At 35.7% G+C, this 18,063-nt stretch overlaps 1 protein-coding gene across 3 annotated transcripts in view; it reads left to right on the forward strand.

The window, feature by feature from the left end:
• CSMD3 (CUB and Sushi multiple domains 3) overlaps positions 1-18,063 on the forward strand; it is a 699,407-nt gene that overhangs the window by 98,210 nt on the left and 583,134 nt on the right. For all 3 annotated transcript variants that reach the window (XM_009643918.2, XM_009643926.2, XM_035899525.1), the window contains exon 3: positions 16,469-16,581. In XM_009643918.2, the coding sequence (XP_009642213.1) occupies positions 16,469-16,581 (113 nt within the window). The remainder of the gene's footprint in view (positions 1-16,468; positions 16,582-18,063) is intronic.

The following is an 18,063-nucleotide window of genomic DNA, read 5'->3' on the forward strand; positions in this document are numbered from 1 at the left end:
GTGGAAATGAGTCATGGCTGTAATAATTTCTGTTAATTGTTTTTATTTCCTCTGTGATTTCAAGAGATTATAGGAAGTGAAAATATATTTAAATATAGAAATGAAAAAAATATTTAAAATATAAAATCATCACAAAATCCTCCATGCCAAGCAAAAAAATAGAAAAATCAAGTAAACCTCTTGATTGGTCAAAATACAGAACTCAGAGCTACGAAAAATAATATTAATCACTATGTAAACAAGTTTAAGTTTTTTTCCAAATAAAATATTATAAAAAGTATTATAAAAAGATACTGTGTTTCCATACATAAACACTATGTACATGTGTCATTCTTGGGGTGTGTATTATAAATTCTGCAATTATAGTTACAGATAGAAAAAATAATTTAAATGGAGCTATCTCTTTTTTAAAGCTAAAATAGAAAACAATGGATTTGACTAGACTTTCCCATGAAAAATAAAGTCTGAATGTATTTGTACCTTCCTCTTTTCATAATATTGCTTTCACTATCAAACTATTGTCTATAACTTGTCTCGTATTCCATTCCATTCCACATTTCTTTTATTGTTTTATCTTTCTCTGTCCTACCTTTCTAAGTCCACTCTAATTAATTATCTTTTCATAATTTTTCTTTTTTGACTTCGCCATTTCTTATTTGTAGTTTCTATCTGTGAAATTACCACTTTTGGTATCATAGTATTTCCACATGTAATAAGCAAGATTCTGATATGCTTTTAGGTTTGGGTATATTGAACCTTGGAGTTACATTTGACATGATTATTCAGTTTTATGTGGAAGATTTAAAAACTTATTCTCTATCCCCGTGGTTTGGCTGAAGTAGATTTAATCTTTCTGTGACTAAGATTTTCTCTCTGATTGTCTAGGGAAATTAAATCTGTTTTTTTCTCAGAGTATTATTGGACATTGTTTTCTTGTTTTTCAGAAGTACACTAGGTTATCGATCAACATGCTGTAATATCAGGTCTCATTATTATGCTAATGTGATCCAGATTTATGTGACAGTGTTTCTTATCACTGATTTATGTGGTGCAGCTGTAAGAAATGTTTAACTGATATTAAGCCATGAAGAAGCCATTTCAAAACCAGAGGAGTTACTGGTTCTTTTCAGAATAAATATAACACTCAACACACAAACTTATTTATTGTGATTTTTGTGTGTTGTTACTTTATTTTTTTAAATAAAAAATGTGCTTGCTTAAACAAAGTGGTTTTTTTCAGATTGGTATTTAGAGAAGTGGTCAGTTATTCCTGGTACTGAATTCAAAGGTAAAATTTCAAGAAAGATACAGAGCAGGACCAACCTTCAGCGTTCTAAAAAACTCTATTCACTGTGTACCCTGTTAAATGGATTTTGTGTCTGGTATAGGGATGATATATGTGTATAAAAAGTGGTGATGGGAATGATACCTTATTTTTTAATTAATTTTACATTTTTTTTTAATTTTGGAAAGATTTCTCCTTTGTTAGATCAGTTAAGGGGATATTTCTAAATGTTGAGGTTAGAATAAGGTACCTGATATTCCTCTGTTATATTAAACTTGATTTCAAATATTTCACTGTCTTTCATGTAACAAAAAAATTCCTCTCATAATTGCTATTTTTTTATTTTCATTTTGTATCACAGGAGATGTTTGAAGAGAACACTCAATTAATTTGAAAAATTATATTATATTATTGAAATATTTTTCTAACAAATCTGAAACTTAATTATACTGTGGAGAGTCTTTTTTCTTCCTAGCAAGTCTTCTTTTTGTTTTCTGGGGATGGAAAGAAATTTTGCTACAGTATTTTAGATATAATGATCAATGTGGAATTAAATACTTACCTGTTATGAGACTGAAAATGACATGTTTATATTCTTTATCCTTTGGAGTATATGTAGTATTTATATAATATATACACTAATTTACAACCCTTTACTTTTTTGGTTTTGTAAAGACCTTTATAGGGTCTCATTTATGGCTTGACGGGATAAATAATGTCTCTAGTGTCACAGCTTTTTTCCACATCTGTCTGTCTCAGAATTTTAGATGTGCAATCAAAAAATCTTCTTCCATTATATCCTGGCCTTCTCCTCCACTTTGTGTTTTATTTGGTTGTCTCTGTTACCCTCTGTTTTTCCACTTTTTTCCTGTGTTCTGAATCCCTTCCCCTGCCATGTAACTATAGTTTTGATGGTCCTCTACCCACCCCTGCCAAGGGCATTTCAGAATGGATATGGGAAATTGAGAGCTTAATTTCTCACTGCATGGTCAAAAATAAAATCTTCATACATCTTTCTCCACTGCGGTGGATTCAGGCTCTGTCTTGAAGCACCATATGCTCCAGACCTCTCTGTAGTGAGATAGCAATAGCTAATGTTGGTGGAGAGACACCTTCCCCTAGCATCCTCTGGACTTCACTCTCTTTCTCTCTGCTTCATTCTCTGCCTATATTTTCTCCTTTAAAGTGAATAGGGGCTTGTGAGAAAAGTAGGGGTTTTTTGACTCAGAGTGCAAGTTTTCTCAAAGAAAAGGAATTAAATAAAAATCCATGGACTTGTTTTCTTTTTTTCTTAGCTATTGCAGTCTGTTTTCTGGCTAATTTAGCTGATGAATTGGTAGAATTTATTCTGTTTGTTGTTACTCAATGATGACTTTATATTCTAAGATGGTGAGTTTTTCATATTAAAAGCATAGATTTGGAAATATATGCAGATAGCTTTTATTCCTTCACATGCCTTGCTACTACAACTTTATCTCTGTACCAGAACAGAAATAGCATGTGTGGTGATAATGTCACAAGCATTTTGCTCATGGATGAATTCCAAAACTCCACAGAATATTTAGTATAAGTTGAAGCTGTTCTGGAAGTTCCTGGCACCTACAATGTCGATAAGCAAAATATGGCATCTTTCCTTTCCATATTGTGCTATTTTCACACATTAAGGCAAAGTTACAAAAGATAGTTGAGTTCATTTAAAAGCTTGTTGTCACTCATAGAAGCAAATCCATCCCATGACTTTGGCTCTGTGATCCTTCCCTTCACTTCCAATGGCTCTGGCACTCATCAGGTATATCCCTTTGCAGATATGCTTCCCTTTGCTAACTGAATTGACTTGGGTTTATTTTTAATGGATTAGTTTTTCATTGGGGTGGTTAAATGAACCAATTCACACATTTCCATGTGCAAATCACTAAAACCAGTGTGAAGTCAGTGTCAGAACTGTGGGAAAATTGGAAGGAGCAGGCTCCCCTCCTTTGGTTTTTAGAAAGCTTCAAGATCTACTGAAATGTACTGTACATCTTTACTTAGCTCTAAGAAGATGAGGAAAATAAACTTTGTTGTCATAATGTTCTAGCTGCTAGAGGCTAAAATGCATAGTGCTTGCTTCATCATTTTTTAATTCTTTTTACTTTAAGGACCTAGAACATTTTTTGAATGCTGTAAAAGTAATTGTTTTGATATGTTTTGTTCTGATCAGTTTTTCTACCCAAGAAGCAGGCAAATACTCACTCTAGAAATTTTTAAAGACTATTTGTATGATAGTGAGATATCTGGTTCTTCTTACTTACCATTCTTGCTATTTTTTACGTATTAAAATAAATTTACTGTTATAGGAAAGATAATTATTTATAAAGTCTGTTTCATTTCTGATGCTAAAAAAAAGTGGAGAGTTGTATAACAAAAGTTTCACACTGATAATGGATGGTGGCAGGTTTTAGAAAAATGCTTTGTAAAGAATATAATGATCATACCAGAACCTGATGAGTAATTCATCGTTTAGTTCAAAGCAGCTGTTCAATTAAAAATGTTCAGCCTTGACCTATGATACTTATTTTAAAATAATACATTGCATGAGCAGTTTTGCATTTTGACAGGGAAAAATTATCATTTGACAAAAATAAATTAGTTCATAAATCATATGTTGATTTGTTATTTAATTGTTGAATAAATTTTAAGATATTTTTATTAACATTTTCAGTGAGAGTCAAACTTGAACCCAGTCAGCCACTTCTGCTCAATCTTGATTGCTTTGGTTTATAGGCTATTAAGACAAATTCTATTTGCTTATTTTAAACTGATTGAATAGACATATAGTAATGTAGGAGTTACTCCTATTCATATTTGAATTGGAATTCTTTTAAAGAAGCCTTTCTACTCCTTACTTTCTTCCCAATTCAATGGGTAAGTAACTGCTTCCTTGGAAGGAAAACTGGAAGAACAAACATCAGTTGAATTTTACCAAGATGCTGCAGATCAAGCTTGCAATGCTCTCAGCTGTAATTCAACACCTTTAATAACTTCTTAACATGTATATGTACATGTGCACATGCACACCCCAAAACTTAAACACTAATTAGATTCAGACTTAATTGTTTACTACTCAGTAGGGAAGTGTTTTCCCTTTCCAATGCACATTTGACATTTCAGAAATGTTTGTTCTGAACTGGTGTGTAAGAAAGAACATTAGAAGTTGTGGTGGGTTGACCTTGGCTGGCTGCCAGATGCCCCCCCAGCCTCTCCATTACTCCCCCTCAACAACCAGAAAACAAGACAAAATAAAATGAAAGAACTCCTGGGTCAAGATAAAGATGGGGAGATCACTCACAAATTACTGTAACAGGCAAACCAGACTCAACTTGGGGAAAATTAATTTAATTAATTGACAATTAAATAGAGAGTTGGATGGTGAGAAACAAAGACAAAACCTAAACCACCTTCCTTCCATCCCCACCTTTTTCTTCCCAGGCTCAACTTCTTTTCATTTTTATTTCCTCTACCTCACCCTCCCTGAGCAGTACAGGGGAGGTGGGAATGTGGGCTTGTGGTTGGCCCATAACAGTTCCTCTCTGCTGATCCTTCCTCCTCACACTTTCCCCTGTTCCAGCCATGGTCCTCCACGGGCTGCTTCAGTGTGGGTCCTCTCCATGGGCTGCAATTACTTCAGGGAATATACATCTGCTCTTGTGTGTGGTCCTCTATGGGCTGCACTGTGAATATGTGCTCTAGCATGGTCCTCCATGGGCTGCAGGGGAATCTCTGCTACATTACCTGGAGCACCTCCTCCTCCTTCACCTCTGACCTTGGTGTTCACAGGTCTGTTTTTAACACTTTTTTTCCTCACTCCTCACTGCCTGTGCAGCATTTTGCCCCTTCTTAAACGTGTTTTCACAGAGGTGCCACCGGCTTTGCTGATGGGCTCAGCTGTGTCCTGCAGTGGGTCTGTTGTGGAACGAGCTGTGTCCAGCACAGGGCAGCACCTCGCCTCTCCTCGCAGAGCGTCCCTCACTACCAAAACCTTGACACCTGCACCTAATGCACACATGAAATACACACATTACAGAGCCTCAGTTTAATTTTCTGCCTAGAAATTCATTGATTTTTTGAATCTTGAGATTGTTCACATCCCTCCTAAAACTCTAGCAATTCTTTCAGTGATATACTGCTAAACTCTGAATTTACTTATTAGTTACATGTCCAATCCCTTTCTGAATCCTTCTAAACTCTTGGATTAATAAAAGAACTAGTTCAACAAGGTAATTGAACTTCATCTTATCAGTTTTCATTTGCCAATTTTTCATTTAATAGAATTATTTCTATTATTATAAAAGAATTAATAGCTTTTATTTAAATTAAAATAGTTATTTTTCTAGCAAATTATAGCAGAACAATAGCAAAAAGAGCATGATGCTTGATTATTTGAGTACTATAGGAAAATACATATGGGTCAATGGACAAAGTTTGAAGTAGGAATGATTAAAAAGGAATTATTAGAATTTTAATTATTCTGGACTATTTTACTTTCTAATATAATGCTGGAAAAATAGTTAGAATATATCTGCAAAAAGACAAATGCAAAGTGTAAGTCATTATTTCACTGTCCAAAATTCATTAATAAGTGTGAGTAGTGACTTGATTACCATCATGAGCAATTGTGTGATCCAATTAATCAGAATTTTCTTAGACCATATTTGATCCTCTCTTGGATTAGTTACTATTGCTTCTTGACTTTTTAGCCTTTGGCATTCTTGGAACTTGCTGTTCCGGTATGGTCTGTTCTGCTATGTAGGGGTTTAACCCCAGCTGGGAACTAAGCACTGCACATCTGCTTGCTCACTCCTCCCTGGTGAATCAGAAAAGTAAAAGTGAGAAAACTTGTGGGTTGAGATAAAGACAGTTTAATAAGTAAAGCAAAAGCTGTGCCTGCAAGCAAAGCAAAGTAAGGAATTCATTCACCACTTCCCATCGACAGGCAGGTGTTCAGCTATCTCCAGGAAAGCAGGGCTCCATTACGTGTAACCATGCCTTGGGAAGACAAACTAGTTTTGCTCTGACAGTTAATAGAGCAGTCAGAAATATATAATCACAGAAATATTCCTGATGCGATCCATCGGATTATATATAGGACTCTCAGATCTTCAGAGATTTAAATTCATATGTACAATGTACATAGTTTTTTTGCTCAGTTTAAAATATTATCTTTTTTGTGTGTGTGTGTGAAACTTCATTTTTATCATTCTTCCATCTAAACAAGAAATAAAAATTTAAAAATTACCCTGAAAACCGACCCCAACATATATTGTAAACTAAGGAAAGTCAGGTGTCTTTGTGCTAATATAGAAATACTCTTGTAAGATTTGTGCAAGAAATAAATATTAATATGTATTAACAAAGTTTAACAGAAAAAAAAACAGAATGATGAAAACAAAATGTGTAAAAAGAGCATTTAAATTAATTAATTTAACCTAGTTTTTGATTATAAATGTAATGAACCGCAGATGAAAACGTTTGCAGGACTAGATGACCTTTAAAGGTCCCATCCAACCCAAACCATTCTATGCTTCTATGTTTTTATTTAAATTAAGAACTGTGAGAAACAACTGTCTCTCTACAGAGATTAGGGCTTTTAAAACAAGTGTCAATCCTCATCTCTTGTTCTTTGGACCTGTTCCTTCACTGGGAGAACAGAGAACTTCCCAACTTCAGTATGTGTTGTGGGAATAAGCATGTTAGAATTGCAAGGTCCTCTTTCCCATGGTGTTTGTGTTCACTTAGGTATATTACTTAGATAAGTTCAAAGAGGCTATTATCACATAGAATAATTTGAATCTGACACAGCATGTCTCATGGATAATTAAGGATTTGATCTGACTGTCCAGAGAGGCTGGGCCATCTCCATCCTTGCAGATTTTCAAGACTTAACAGTATAAAGCCCTGAGTGATCTGGTCTGACCTCAGACCTGACACTGCTTTGAAGCAAGAGGCTGGAATAGAGACTTCCTGAGGTCCCTTCCAACCTGAGTTATCCTGTTACCTTGTGTTGTGGAATGAATATTTTGGGATATCCAGGCAATCTAGTTACAGTAACTTTCATGTGTATTTTTAATATTTTCAGTGGAACATGTTTTCTATTTATTTGGGAGGATTATTGTAATTTTTGTAAACCATATCGGAAAGCCAAAACAAGAGTGAAAAAAAAGTCTTCTTTCTCTTGTGGCATTCATCCTTGTTTACAGTGGGCACTGAGAGAGTAAAAGATGCTAAAATGATTAGAGCTGAATGTCAAGCATTAGGCTGTGGAATTTGATACAGAATTCTAATAGCATGAGATATACTTCAGACTGAATGACTTGTTTGACTTTGGGTGTGGAATAGGGCCTATTCAATTTCAGGGAAGGAAGAGAAGTATTGGGTTAATATGTTCTGGGCTACTTTAAAGGTGCATGGTCATATTCAAAAGCAAAGATATATGAAGATAACAGTTGTAGGTAACATTATTTTTTAAAGCAACTTAATTTCTTAGTTCCTTCATAAATGTACCACTGGTGTTTAAATAACATATTTAATGTCATAGATGTCATCAAAGATTTTGGTAGTGAAATGTATACTTTAATTTCTAACAGCGTATTACCTTGTTTTTCCTAGCTTTTGTGTTGACTGCCTATTATGACTGACTGCTACTGCTACTTCACTAGTTTTCAGTGCTTTTGGAACTTTCTACTGGTAGATGTTTAGTTTGTTGTTCAGAGATGCTTACATGTCTGATGAATTGTTATGGAAGAGATACAAGAAAAAAAGACCACAAAACAGACTGCAAGTGAAACATGTTAGATTTCACATTGCCATGAAAGAAGGCAAACAGAAATATGCCAATAGGGAAATATGTAATTTTAACATAGCAGTCAGATTCTGGGATGCCAAATTGGACACACTGAACATTTAAAACTCATACTTTATTAAGTAATCATATATTCTCTTTGATATCCCAGTATTCAAAACAAGAAAATACTATGACATGTACAAGTAAAGGGATAGGGTCCTCAGAAACAAATAGTTGATGAATAATAGAAGGCAAAACCAAAACCGTGCCTAGAAAAAATATTGAAGAAATATTGTATTTCACTCAACCAGATGCTGATCATAACAAATGCAGTAGCAAATTGGGTGAGAAGAGCATGCTTTTATCTTAGAAAATGCAAATAAGCAATCCCTTCTTCTGCGGACATCTATGTTTGGGTTTGGGTTTTTTTTTCAATAAACAGAGCTAGCTGGAAAATGTTAAACAAGAATTTGGCAGGCAAAAGACCTGATTTCACTAAGTTTGAAATTGAGTCAGTGTACTATTAGGCTAGTCAGGTGTTAAATCTAATCATCTGCTACTTAGAAAATGAATAGAAGTGTATATGAATAGAAGTGTATAAGAGGAGTGTGGCCAGCAGGTCGAGGGAGGTTATCCTCCCCCTCTACTCTGCCCTGGTGAGACCCCACCTGGAGTGCTGTGTCCAGTTCTGGGCTCCCCAGTTCAAGAAAGATGAGGAACTCCTAGAAAGAGTCCAGAGGAGGGCAACTAGGATGATAAAGGGACTGGAGCACCTCCCCTGTGAGCAAAGGCTGAGAGAGTTGGGCTTGTTCAGCCTGAAGAAGAGAAGACTGAGAGGGGATCTCATCAACACGTACAAATATCTTAAGGGCGGAAGTCATGAGGATGGAAGCAGTCTGTTTGCAGTGGTGTCCTGCAACAGGACTAGGGGCAATGGGTGCAAACTGAAACATAAGAGGTTTCAGTTGAATATGAGGAAAAACTTCTTTACTCTAAGGGTGACGGAGCACTGGAACAGGCTGCCCAGGGAGGTTGTGGAGTCTCCTTCTCTGGAGATATTCAAGGCCCGTCTGGATGAAGTCCTGTGTAGAATGCTCTAGGTGAGCCTGCTTTAGCAGGGGGGTTGGACTAGATGATCTCCCGAGGTCCCTTCCAACCCTTGCGATTCTGTGATTCTGTGTGAATACACAAACACACAGACGGGACTCCACATGCTAATAATGAATTCATCAGCACATAGTCCAACAAGACCAAGCCCCAGCAGTACCTTACGAAGTTTAAGTTGTATTTATTTGGTACGTATTAAATGTTAGTGTCTGCATAAATAATATATAATAAGATACTGGACATAGCAGCAAACAACACAATTGGTAGGAAGACTGTGTTTATTTTAATGGGAAAAATCCACTAGTTATGCAGCTTCATTTATTTATGCATTATGAATTTTAAGAATAATACTCTCTGAAGATTATCAAGTTGCATATGTATCACAGAGATGAAAATTTCATAGTCAAGGAAAAAGTTACATTAATATTATAGAAGCAAAAGCTGTAATTAGAAATATTTTATCTGTGCTTTGAACATATCAGATACTTCAACTTCCTGAAAACAGCTAATTATGGAATAACATTTCTAACTATCTTCAGAAACTTTGCCTTTATCTGTGGTGAAGATTCTCAGTGAAGGTATAAAAAAGTTCATTTTACCTACTTTTATTTTATATTTGGCATTTCACTTATTATGCTTATTCTTTCTCAGCATGCGTCTTCTCCTTCTGACATTAAGAGTAACAGTTCTTTGGAGATCAACCTAAAAGTGAGAATGGATGGACTTTGACACTCTAATTTTACAGTCAAAGACATAAGTTGACATGTTAACATGTTTTACATTTCAGCATTATTTTATATAAATTAGGGACAAACTTTTCTTACATTTTTCAGGTTATCCGAGAACTCTTCCTGTTGTAAAATTCCTATGAGCTAATCAAAAGTTTATTGAGATAAAGTGAAAAACTACTGTAAACTTAAAGAATTTTTTTGTGAACCTCCTTATATACTATCCAACCCAAACTGAAATATTCTAGATGAACAATAGTTTCTTTGGAAATGGGTAACAGACTGTAGAAAAAATAGATTTTTGTGAACCTGAAAAAAAAAATCCTTTAAAATACATTTTTTAAAAATTACATATTTAAAAAGGTAATCAATGTTTTGTCAAACAACAATTATCTAAGATATACAGGCAATGAGGAAATTCTGTTATCTTATTTATCACACTACAATCTCAAGTAAACAATTTACCTAGGAGCACTTTTGTATGACTAATCAATGGCTAATCATTATTTAAACATTGCAGTTTTGAAAATATCGCTCTAATTTCATCCTGCAGTTGGGAACTTGTCTTTCCTTAAGGGCTTGTGTCTTTGAAGTCCAGCATGCAGCTAAAAGTTCATTTGATGTATTATTAAATGTTTGTCCCAAGGATCACAGTAAAAGCAGAAAACAAATCACAGAATCACAAGGGTTGGAAGGGACCTTGGGAGATCATCTAGTCTAAGGCCCCTGCTAAAGCAGGTTCTCCTAGAGCATGTTACACAGGACTTTGTCCAGGTGGGCTTTGAATATCTCCAGAGAAGGAGACTCCACAACCCCCCTGGGCAGCCTGTTCCAGCGCTCTGTCACCCTCAAAGTAAAGAAGTTTTTCCTCATATTCAACTGAAACCTCTTATATCTCAGTTTGTACCCATTGCCCCTTGTCTTGGTGCTGAGCACCACTTCAATAAGTCTGGCTCCGCCCTCATGACTTCCGCCCTTAAGATATTTGTATGTGTTGATGAGGTCCCCTCTCAGTCTTCTTCAGGCTGAACAAGCCCAGCTCTCTCAGCCTTTCCTTGTAGGGGAGATGCTGCAGTCCCTTTATCAGCCTAGTTTCTCACCTCTGGACTCTTTCTAGGAGTTCCTCATCTTTCTTGAACTGGGGAGCCCAGAGATGGACACAGTACTCCAGGTGGGGTCTCAGCAGGGTAGAGTAGAGGGGAGAGGATAACCTCCCTAGACCTGCTGGCCACACTCCTCTTAATGCACCCCAGGATACCATTGGCCTTCTTGGCAACAAGGTCACACTGCTGGCTCATGGGTCAGCTTGTCATCCACCAGGACTCCCAGGTCTCTCTCGGCAGAAATGTTTTCCAGCAGGTCATCCCCCAGCCTGTACTGGTACATGGGGTTCAACCTCCCGAGGTTCAACCTCCCCAGGTGCAGCACTCAACACTTGCCCTTGTTGAATTTCATCAGGTTCCCCTCTGCCCAAATCTCCAGCCTGTCCAGGTCCCCCTGAATGGCAACACAGCCTTCTAGCATATCAGCCACTCCTCCCAGTTTTGTGTCATCAGCAAACTTGCTGAGGGTACACTCTGTCCCCTCGTCCAGGTCATTGATGAATAAGTTGAACAAGACTAGGCTGAGTACTGAGCCCTGGGGAACTCCACTAGATACTGGCCTCCAACTGGACTCTGCCCTGCTGATTAGAACCCTCTGAGCCCTGTCGTTCATCCAGTTCCCAATCCACCTCACTGTCCACTCATCTAACCCACACTTCCTGAGCTTCCCTATGAGGATGTTATGGGAGACAGTGTCAAAAGCCTTGCTGAAGTCAAGGTAGACAACATCCACCGCTCTACCCTCATCTACCCAGCTGGTCATGCCACCATAGAAGGCTATCAGATTGGTCAGGCATGATTTCCCCTTGGTGATCAAATGATTGAGAACACTTCAGAAAATTCCAGCCAGAACCCTTAAAAACTTTGAAACCATAAATCTAAGATGATTTGTCATTTTTAAATTATGATATATAGATGATTTTTAAAAGAGTGAGAGAGATTATAATTACTCTTGGAGTAATAGCTTTTAAAATTCACTTAAGAAAAAGGAAGACAGGCAGAGATGCAACTGTTTACTATTGTATGCACTTTTTCTTGGTGAATCTACAGCATGTGCTGAAATACAGCAACTCACAGGAAAAAGAGACAGTAACACATACCGTAAATGGCATGTTTGAAAGAAAATAATTATGTAATTTTCAGTCACTTATAAACCCAAAAAATATTACTACAGATTTTCACTTAGATTAAAACATAATCAAAATTTCTTAGAATTTATTTACGGTATTTGAATTAATGCTGGCAGAATATTTAGAAATTCCTCCAGACATAAGACCGTGTTTTGTTGCAGACTCCATTTGACCCTTTCCACTACTGAAAAAAAGTACAGGGATGGAGTCAAAGAACTTCCCCACATATGAACTGATTCATTCAAAACTTGCCTCAGATGGAAACAGACACCCTTTAGTCACTTCATTTGTACATCAGGAAATTTTCTGCACTTGCATCCTGAGTACTTAAAGACATCTGAGGACTCAAATAAAATCTGTCTGATTTTGCCAAGTCATCTTAACAAATAAAAATATAACAGTGAATATAACAGTTGTTATTACTAATCCACTTACAATATTACTAACACTTATACTCCAAGTAATTAATTATTACAGAAAAATCTTACTGATAATACAGTTAAAATTGTAAAGAAACTTCCTAGAATCTACATCTTATCTCTGGTGGCGTTCTTACCCTTCTCATGTCCCTCTGGATCCTCAACAGCTTTGATTTTCCTCAGAAGGATGAAGGTGGCACCAGGGGGTAGTTATGGTAAACAACCAGCAGGATGGATTCTTTCCCAAAGAATATGATGGTGATCATAGAATCGTAGAATCATTTAGGTTGGAAAAGACCTTTAAGATCATCAAGTCCAACCATTAACCTAACCCTGCCATCCCACCAGTAAACCATGTCACTAAGCACCACATCTACCCATCCTTTAAATACCTCCAGGGATGGACACTCAACCACTTCCCTGAGCAGCCTGATCCAATGCTTGACATCCCCTTCGGTGAAGACATTTTTCCTAATATCCAATCTAAACCTCCCCTGGTGCAACTTGAGGCCATTTCCTCTCATCCTATTGCTTGTGACTTGGGAGAAGAGACTGACACCCACCTCGCTACAATCTCATTTCAGGTAGTTGTAGAGACAGATGAGGACTACCCTCAGCCTCCTTTTCTCCAGGCTAAACAACCCCTCTTCCCTCAGCCAAAACTGGACACAGTATTCGAGGTGCAGCCTCACCAGTGCTCAGTACAGGGGGACAATCTCTCCCCTAGTCCTTCTGGCCACACTCTAAAGGATGCTAATGGCCCTCTTGGCCACCTGGGCATACTGCTCCCTCATATTCACAGAAGCCAGTATGAGTTGCTTATGGGATCTCTATGTATTTCAGGGAACACTGAATGACCCAATTCCAAAACCAAAAAAGGAAAGAGGATAAGGACTGGGTGAATGAAAATCCCAGGAAAAAAAAAAAAGCCCACCTGTCCTAGTATAAATATCTTCTGCCAAAATGGTAGACTATAAGTGCCTAAAACAACATGTAGGCATATCTAGAATCCCTAAAGGATCCTGCCTGGCCTCCAGCTCTCCAGAAAGCATGGGTGTCATGTTAGTCCAATGTCATATCTACCAGCTCTTTGCTGATGTCTCAGATAACTCACAGTGTCTAAAATAGCAGTAGAGAGACACCTGAGTCACTCCATTAGCTATTTTAAATTTGAAAAAAGTTGATGTAAATGGAATGAAATATGCAAATGGAATGTAAGAGAGAAAATTGCTGTAGATAAAAAAACCTTCAGCTACTACAGGAAATTTGAATTTTAAATGTGTTTAATATGCAGGTGATACCAGATTAAAGAGATGACTGTTTGTTTAGCATAACGTCCCACCTATAAGGTTTGCTTTTACCAGGGTACTCTCTTTAAGTTAGCCATTTATTTGTGACTGGTCTGAATAAGTGACAATCAGACCTATGCACATACATTATCTTTCTTACAGGCATTTTGCTGCTTACCTGACATCTGTCTCTTGCGGTTATTATGTACTTGCTATGTTTCATTTTAAATAGAAATAATACTATTCTAACATTTATGACTTTTTGTATTTTTACATACAAATGAGATTAAAGCTCTGAGGTCAATGTACTGAAGTACCCAATGAATAATGCTCAAGTATTAATTTACTTCAATACAGTATTTTATCAAGTTATATTTACATGTTGTTGTATTTTTACTTATTATAAGTTTTAATTAATTTTGCATCCTCTAAACCACAAATAAAACCTCTGAATTTTTTCAGATAAATTGAAGTGTAGCAACTAAATTAAAGAAACCAGTTAAACCTTTCTGCGTAAATGCAGCATAATGATGGTGATAAAAGGCACATCCCTGAAAGCTAAACTGTATCAATCAGCTCTAATAATTATCTGCTTTTCATGAGGAACTGTAGTGATTGCCATGCTAGTAACATATATGTTCATTTAAAAAATCCCTTACCCATCTAAGCTGTGCATACATACCACCCATAAAATTAAATAGTTTGGGATAAATGTGTATTTCTTTTCTGATGGATATGTGTTTATACCCACAATTCCTTAAAATCATTGAGTAGCTGAATAGATACCAGCTAGACCTGCTGTGTACTGCAAATTGAGGTTTTATTCAAATTATTGACTTGGTTTTATGTTACTTTCAAGTGGTGATACTTATCAATGAACTAATGTATTTATTGGTTTATGAATAAGCAAATGGGAAAATTGCACTGAAAGTGATTTGTCAAAGAATTATGCTAATGCTTATTTGGGAGAGGTAAGCATTTTATTAATTTGTTTTATTGTTAGAACAAAAATATATTCTCATAACCAAATAAAAAATTCATTTCCTAAATCCTAATGATTCTGCAAATAATTCTCAATCTTTGCATATTAATATAAATTATTTAAACTAGTCTGAATTATATTATTCATTAAGATGCCAATGACAAAACAAAGAATAGGTTTCTGGATACACACACTGATGACTTGCTACATATATCTATAGATCTGCATATACACGTCTTTAAGTGTTACTGCTAATTTTGTTCATGTTTGTAAATTTTCTGGTCATTATATGTGAGTAATAGTATCTTATCATTTTCCTTTCATACCTGTCATGATTGTAACCAATAGCATACATTGGCTATTGCAATGTCTTTAATAACGGTTCAGTAAAGGTATAGGGTAATGAATAAATATTCCATGGGAAAAAAAAAAAGACAGGCTATTGTCTTGGGTTTTTGTTTTGTTTTGTTTTTTTTCCCAAAAATTGCTTAAGAAAAACCAACAATGTAAGTCCCATTAATTTAAAGTATCAGTTGAGAACACCAAGTTGTCATCAGAGAACAATATAAAACTTTTTATGATCCCTACAGCAAATCAAAGAAGTAAAAACAGGGCTTGGCTACAAGCACATAAAAACAATTTAATGTTAATCATTAATAAAATATATCATCCTAATCTGCTACGCAATTTGCCACATAGGGCTAACTGGGCTCCAAACGTATGTCTAGATTTTACTGGTGAGTATACACAGCTAAATTATTCAACTTGTTCTTTACATATTTTCATCAGGTAAATACTATGGGCTTTATTGGCCTGGTATGAGCCTTGATGAGGTTATTCTCCTAGAACAGAGAAAGTAAATGTTACTGTATGTACATCAAATGAAAAGAATGCGTAGAGCTGAGTATCAGTAGAATATAACAGCACTGCGATGAGTAAACAAAAATTGTCCTTTCATCTGTGTCTCAATCATAGTAATTTTAATAAAACAAAACAAAACTAACCAAACAAATAAAGAAGAACCCTAGAAACCTTGTAATTCCTTGTAAGAGAGCTTTCTTCATGGATGCATGATTTCACAATGATGCTCTTTGGATTTCCTGTTTGAGTTGAAAGCAGAGGTATCTTCCTTGAGGCTAAAGTACATAGTTTAAATAATCTTAAATACCCTCATTAAAGTGAATCATATTCCCCTTTCTTTCCACTACAAATGTAACAGAAGTCTGTGCAAAATATATCATGCAATAGATGTTTGAACATTACCCTAAATAGAGTAAAATGGCTAGTGGTTTGTGGGGGCTTTCTTCATCTGCTGATAATCTGGACTGTTTTATAGTCCAGTTTCTATATCTTACTATCATCTCTACTAAGTACAGTTTTCTCAAATCGATGCACCTTATCCAGTTCAGTGTCCATGAAAGCCACTAAAATTTTATATTGATTCCTTAAACTGTTGCATAAAAATAATTTTCTCAAGTAATAGAAACTATATACTGTTAAGTCAGTTGTTCTTTTCATGATGAAATACTGTTTGGAACAGCAACCTGTCACACAGAGTTTTATTTTTCAGATAATTAACCATGAATTATGATTTTTTTTTCTTAGGTTAACAGGATTTCATCTTCCTCCACCTGTGACAAGTACAACATCTGTATTTTCACTGCGCTTGACAAGTGACTTTGCAGTTAGTGCTCATGGGTTTAAAGTTTACTATGAAGGTAAGACATCCTTAATAAAAGATTCTGGATTTTTTGCTCTTATGTCTATAGATAATAAAACTAAATGTCGCACAAAAATGTACAGAAATACACATTTATAACCTTTTTCCAAGTTACAATGTTTGCTTTTCATGCAGTCATTCAGATGCATAGACTCACATTGGAAATTGAAATATTTAAAACTCTACCGTTTATAGTCCCATCAAGACACAAATGTTTTATGACATTTACTTTAATAATGCCAAATTCTTTAAATTCTAAAAAAACATAATAATAATCTTTCTGGTCCTACTAAGTTATGCTTACTCAAATTACTGCCAAGACATTACTAGTTCCCCTTGAATTTCACTAGATGATTGAATTTATATCTGCAAGTTTTATGGATGGATTCCTTCTCATACTTTTGCATAGTAGAAATGCTGACTTAGTTCTCTGAACTGACACAAAGCTACTTCCCTATTGCAGTTTTCACGATTGTCTACAGTTTTCACACAGACACTGAAGTGAATGAGCTGGCACATGTATTCCTGAAGTCCAGAAGTTCATAGTATTGTATGCATGTTCCAGGAAGGATCTTGTTTATGATCAAGCTTGAAGAGTTGGAATATATCATGCATCCATTTTTAAAATCAATTTCTTGGCACTGCGACTATGAACACTAACATATGTTTACAGGATATAAATAGAAACTGTTGGTTTTCTCTTATTTTTTAAATTGATGTAAAGACACAATCTTTTTCCTTCATTTAAGCATCTCTGTCAGCAAGCCAGGAGCTATAATAAACTGCCTGGGGAAGCTTCTGAGGCCATTGTTGTACCCTCCTCACTCCCACCTGCAACAGAAACTAATCTCTGAAAAAGTAACTAGCTGAGTAACACTTAGTTAGGAAAATAGCTGAAAACTGTTAATGCAGTGGAGGGCTTCCAGAGAAATACAGCCAGAGTCACTCTAGTAAAATGTATTCAGCCATTGACATAGTTTACCTTCAGGTATAATGCATTAGAATGCTACTTCTTATTGAAATTCCTTCCTATATGTATTTATGTAAAGATATGAAACGAAAAATGTAAAAGAATTTTCAGGCCTTTCTTGTCCCTTGAGTTATTATAGAAAATAAATGAGGCAATTACACACACTCTTTTTCCTGGCTTGCACACGAGCAAGACGTAATTTACAAAATAGAAATTCAAGCTATGTGTGACTGGTTTTGGCTGGTTTATAGCTGTTAACAGCTGTAGTCTGTTAATTCAAGCTAACTGCAACAATTTTTTTTGGCTATGTTATAGCTACACTGTAGTCTGTTAATTTTTCAAGTGTTCAGCAGCAGCATTATTACAAAACTGTTATATAGAAATGTACTATGCAATCCCATGGATTTTTAACTATGTAAAATGTAGTATATACTTCTCTTATACATATTAGGAAAATATGTAGCATTTTTAATCATTTATTTGGTGCCATAAATTGGGAAATTCAAATTC

The sequence above is a fragment of the Egretta garzetta genome, unplaced genomic scaffold (assembly GCF_000687185.1).
Source record: "Egretta garzetta isolate BGI_Z169 unplaced genomic scaffold, ASM68718v1 scaffold240, whole genome shotgun sequence".
Taxonomy (NCBI): domain Eukaryota; kingdom Metazoa; phylum Chordata; class Aves; order Pelecaniformes; family Ardeidae; genus Egretta; species Egretta garzetta.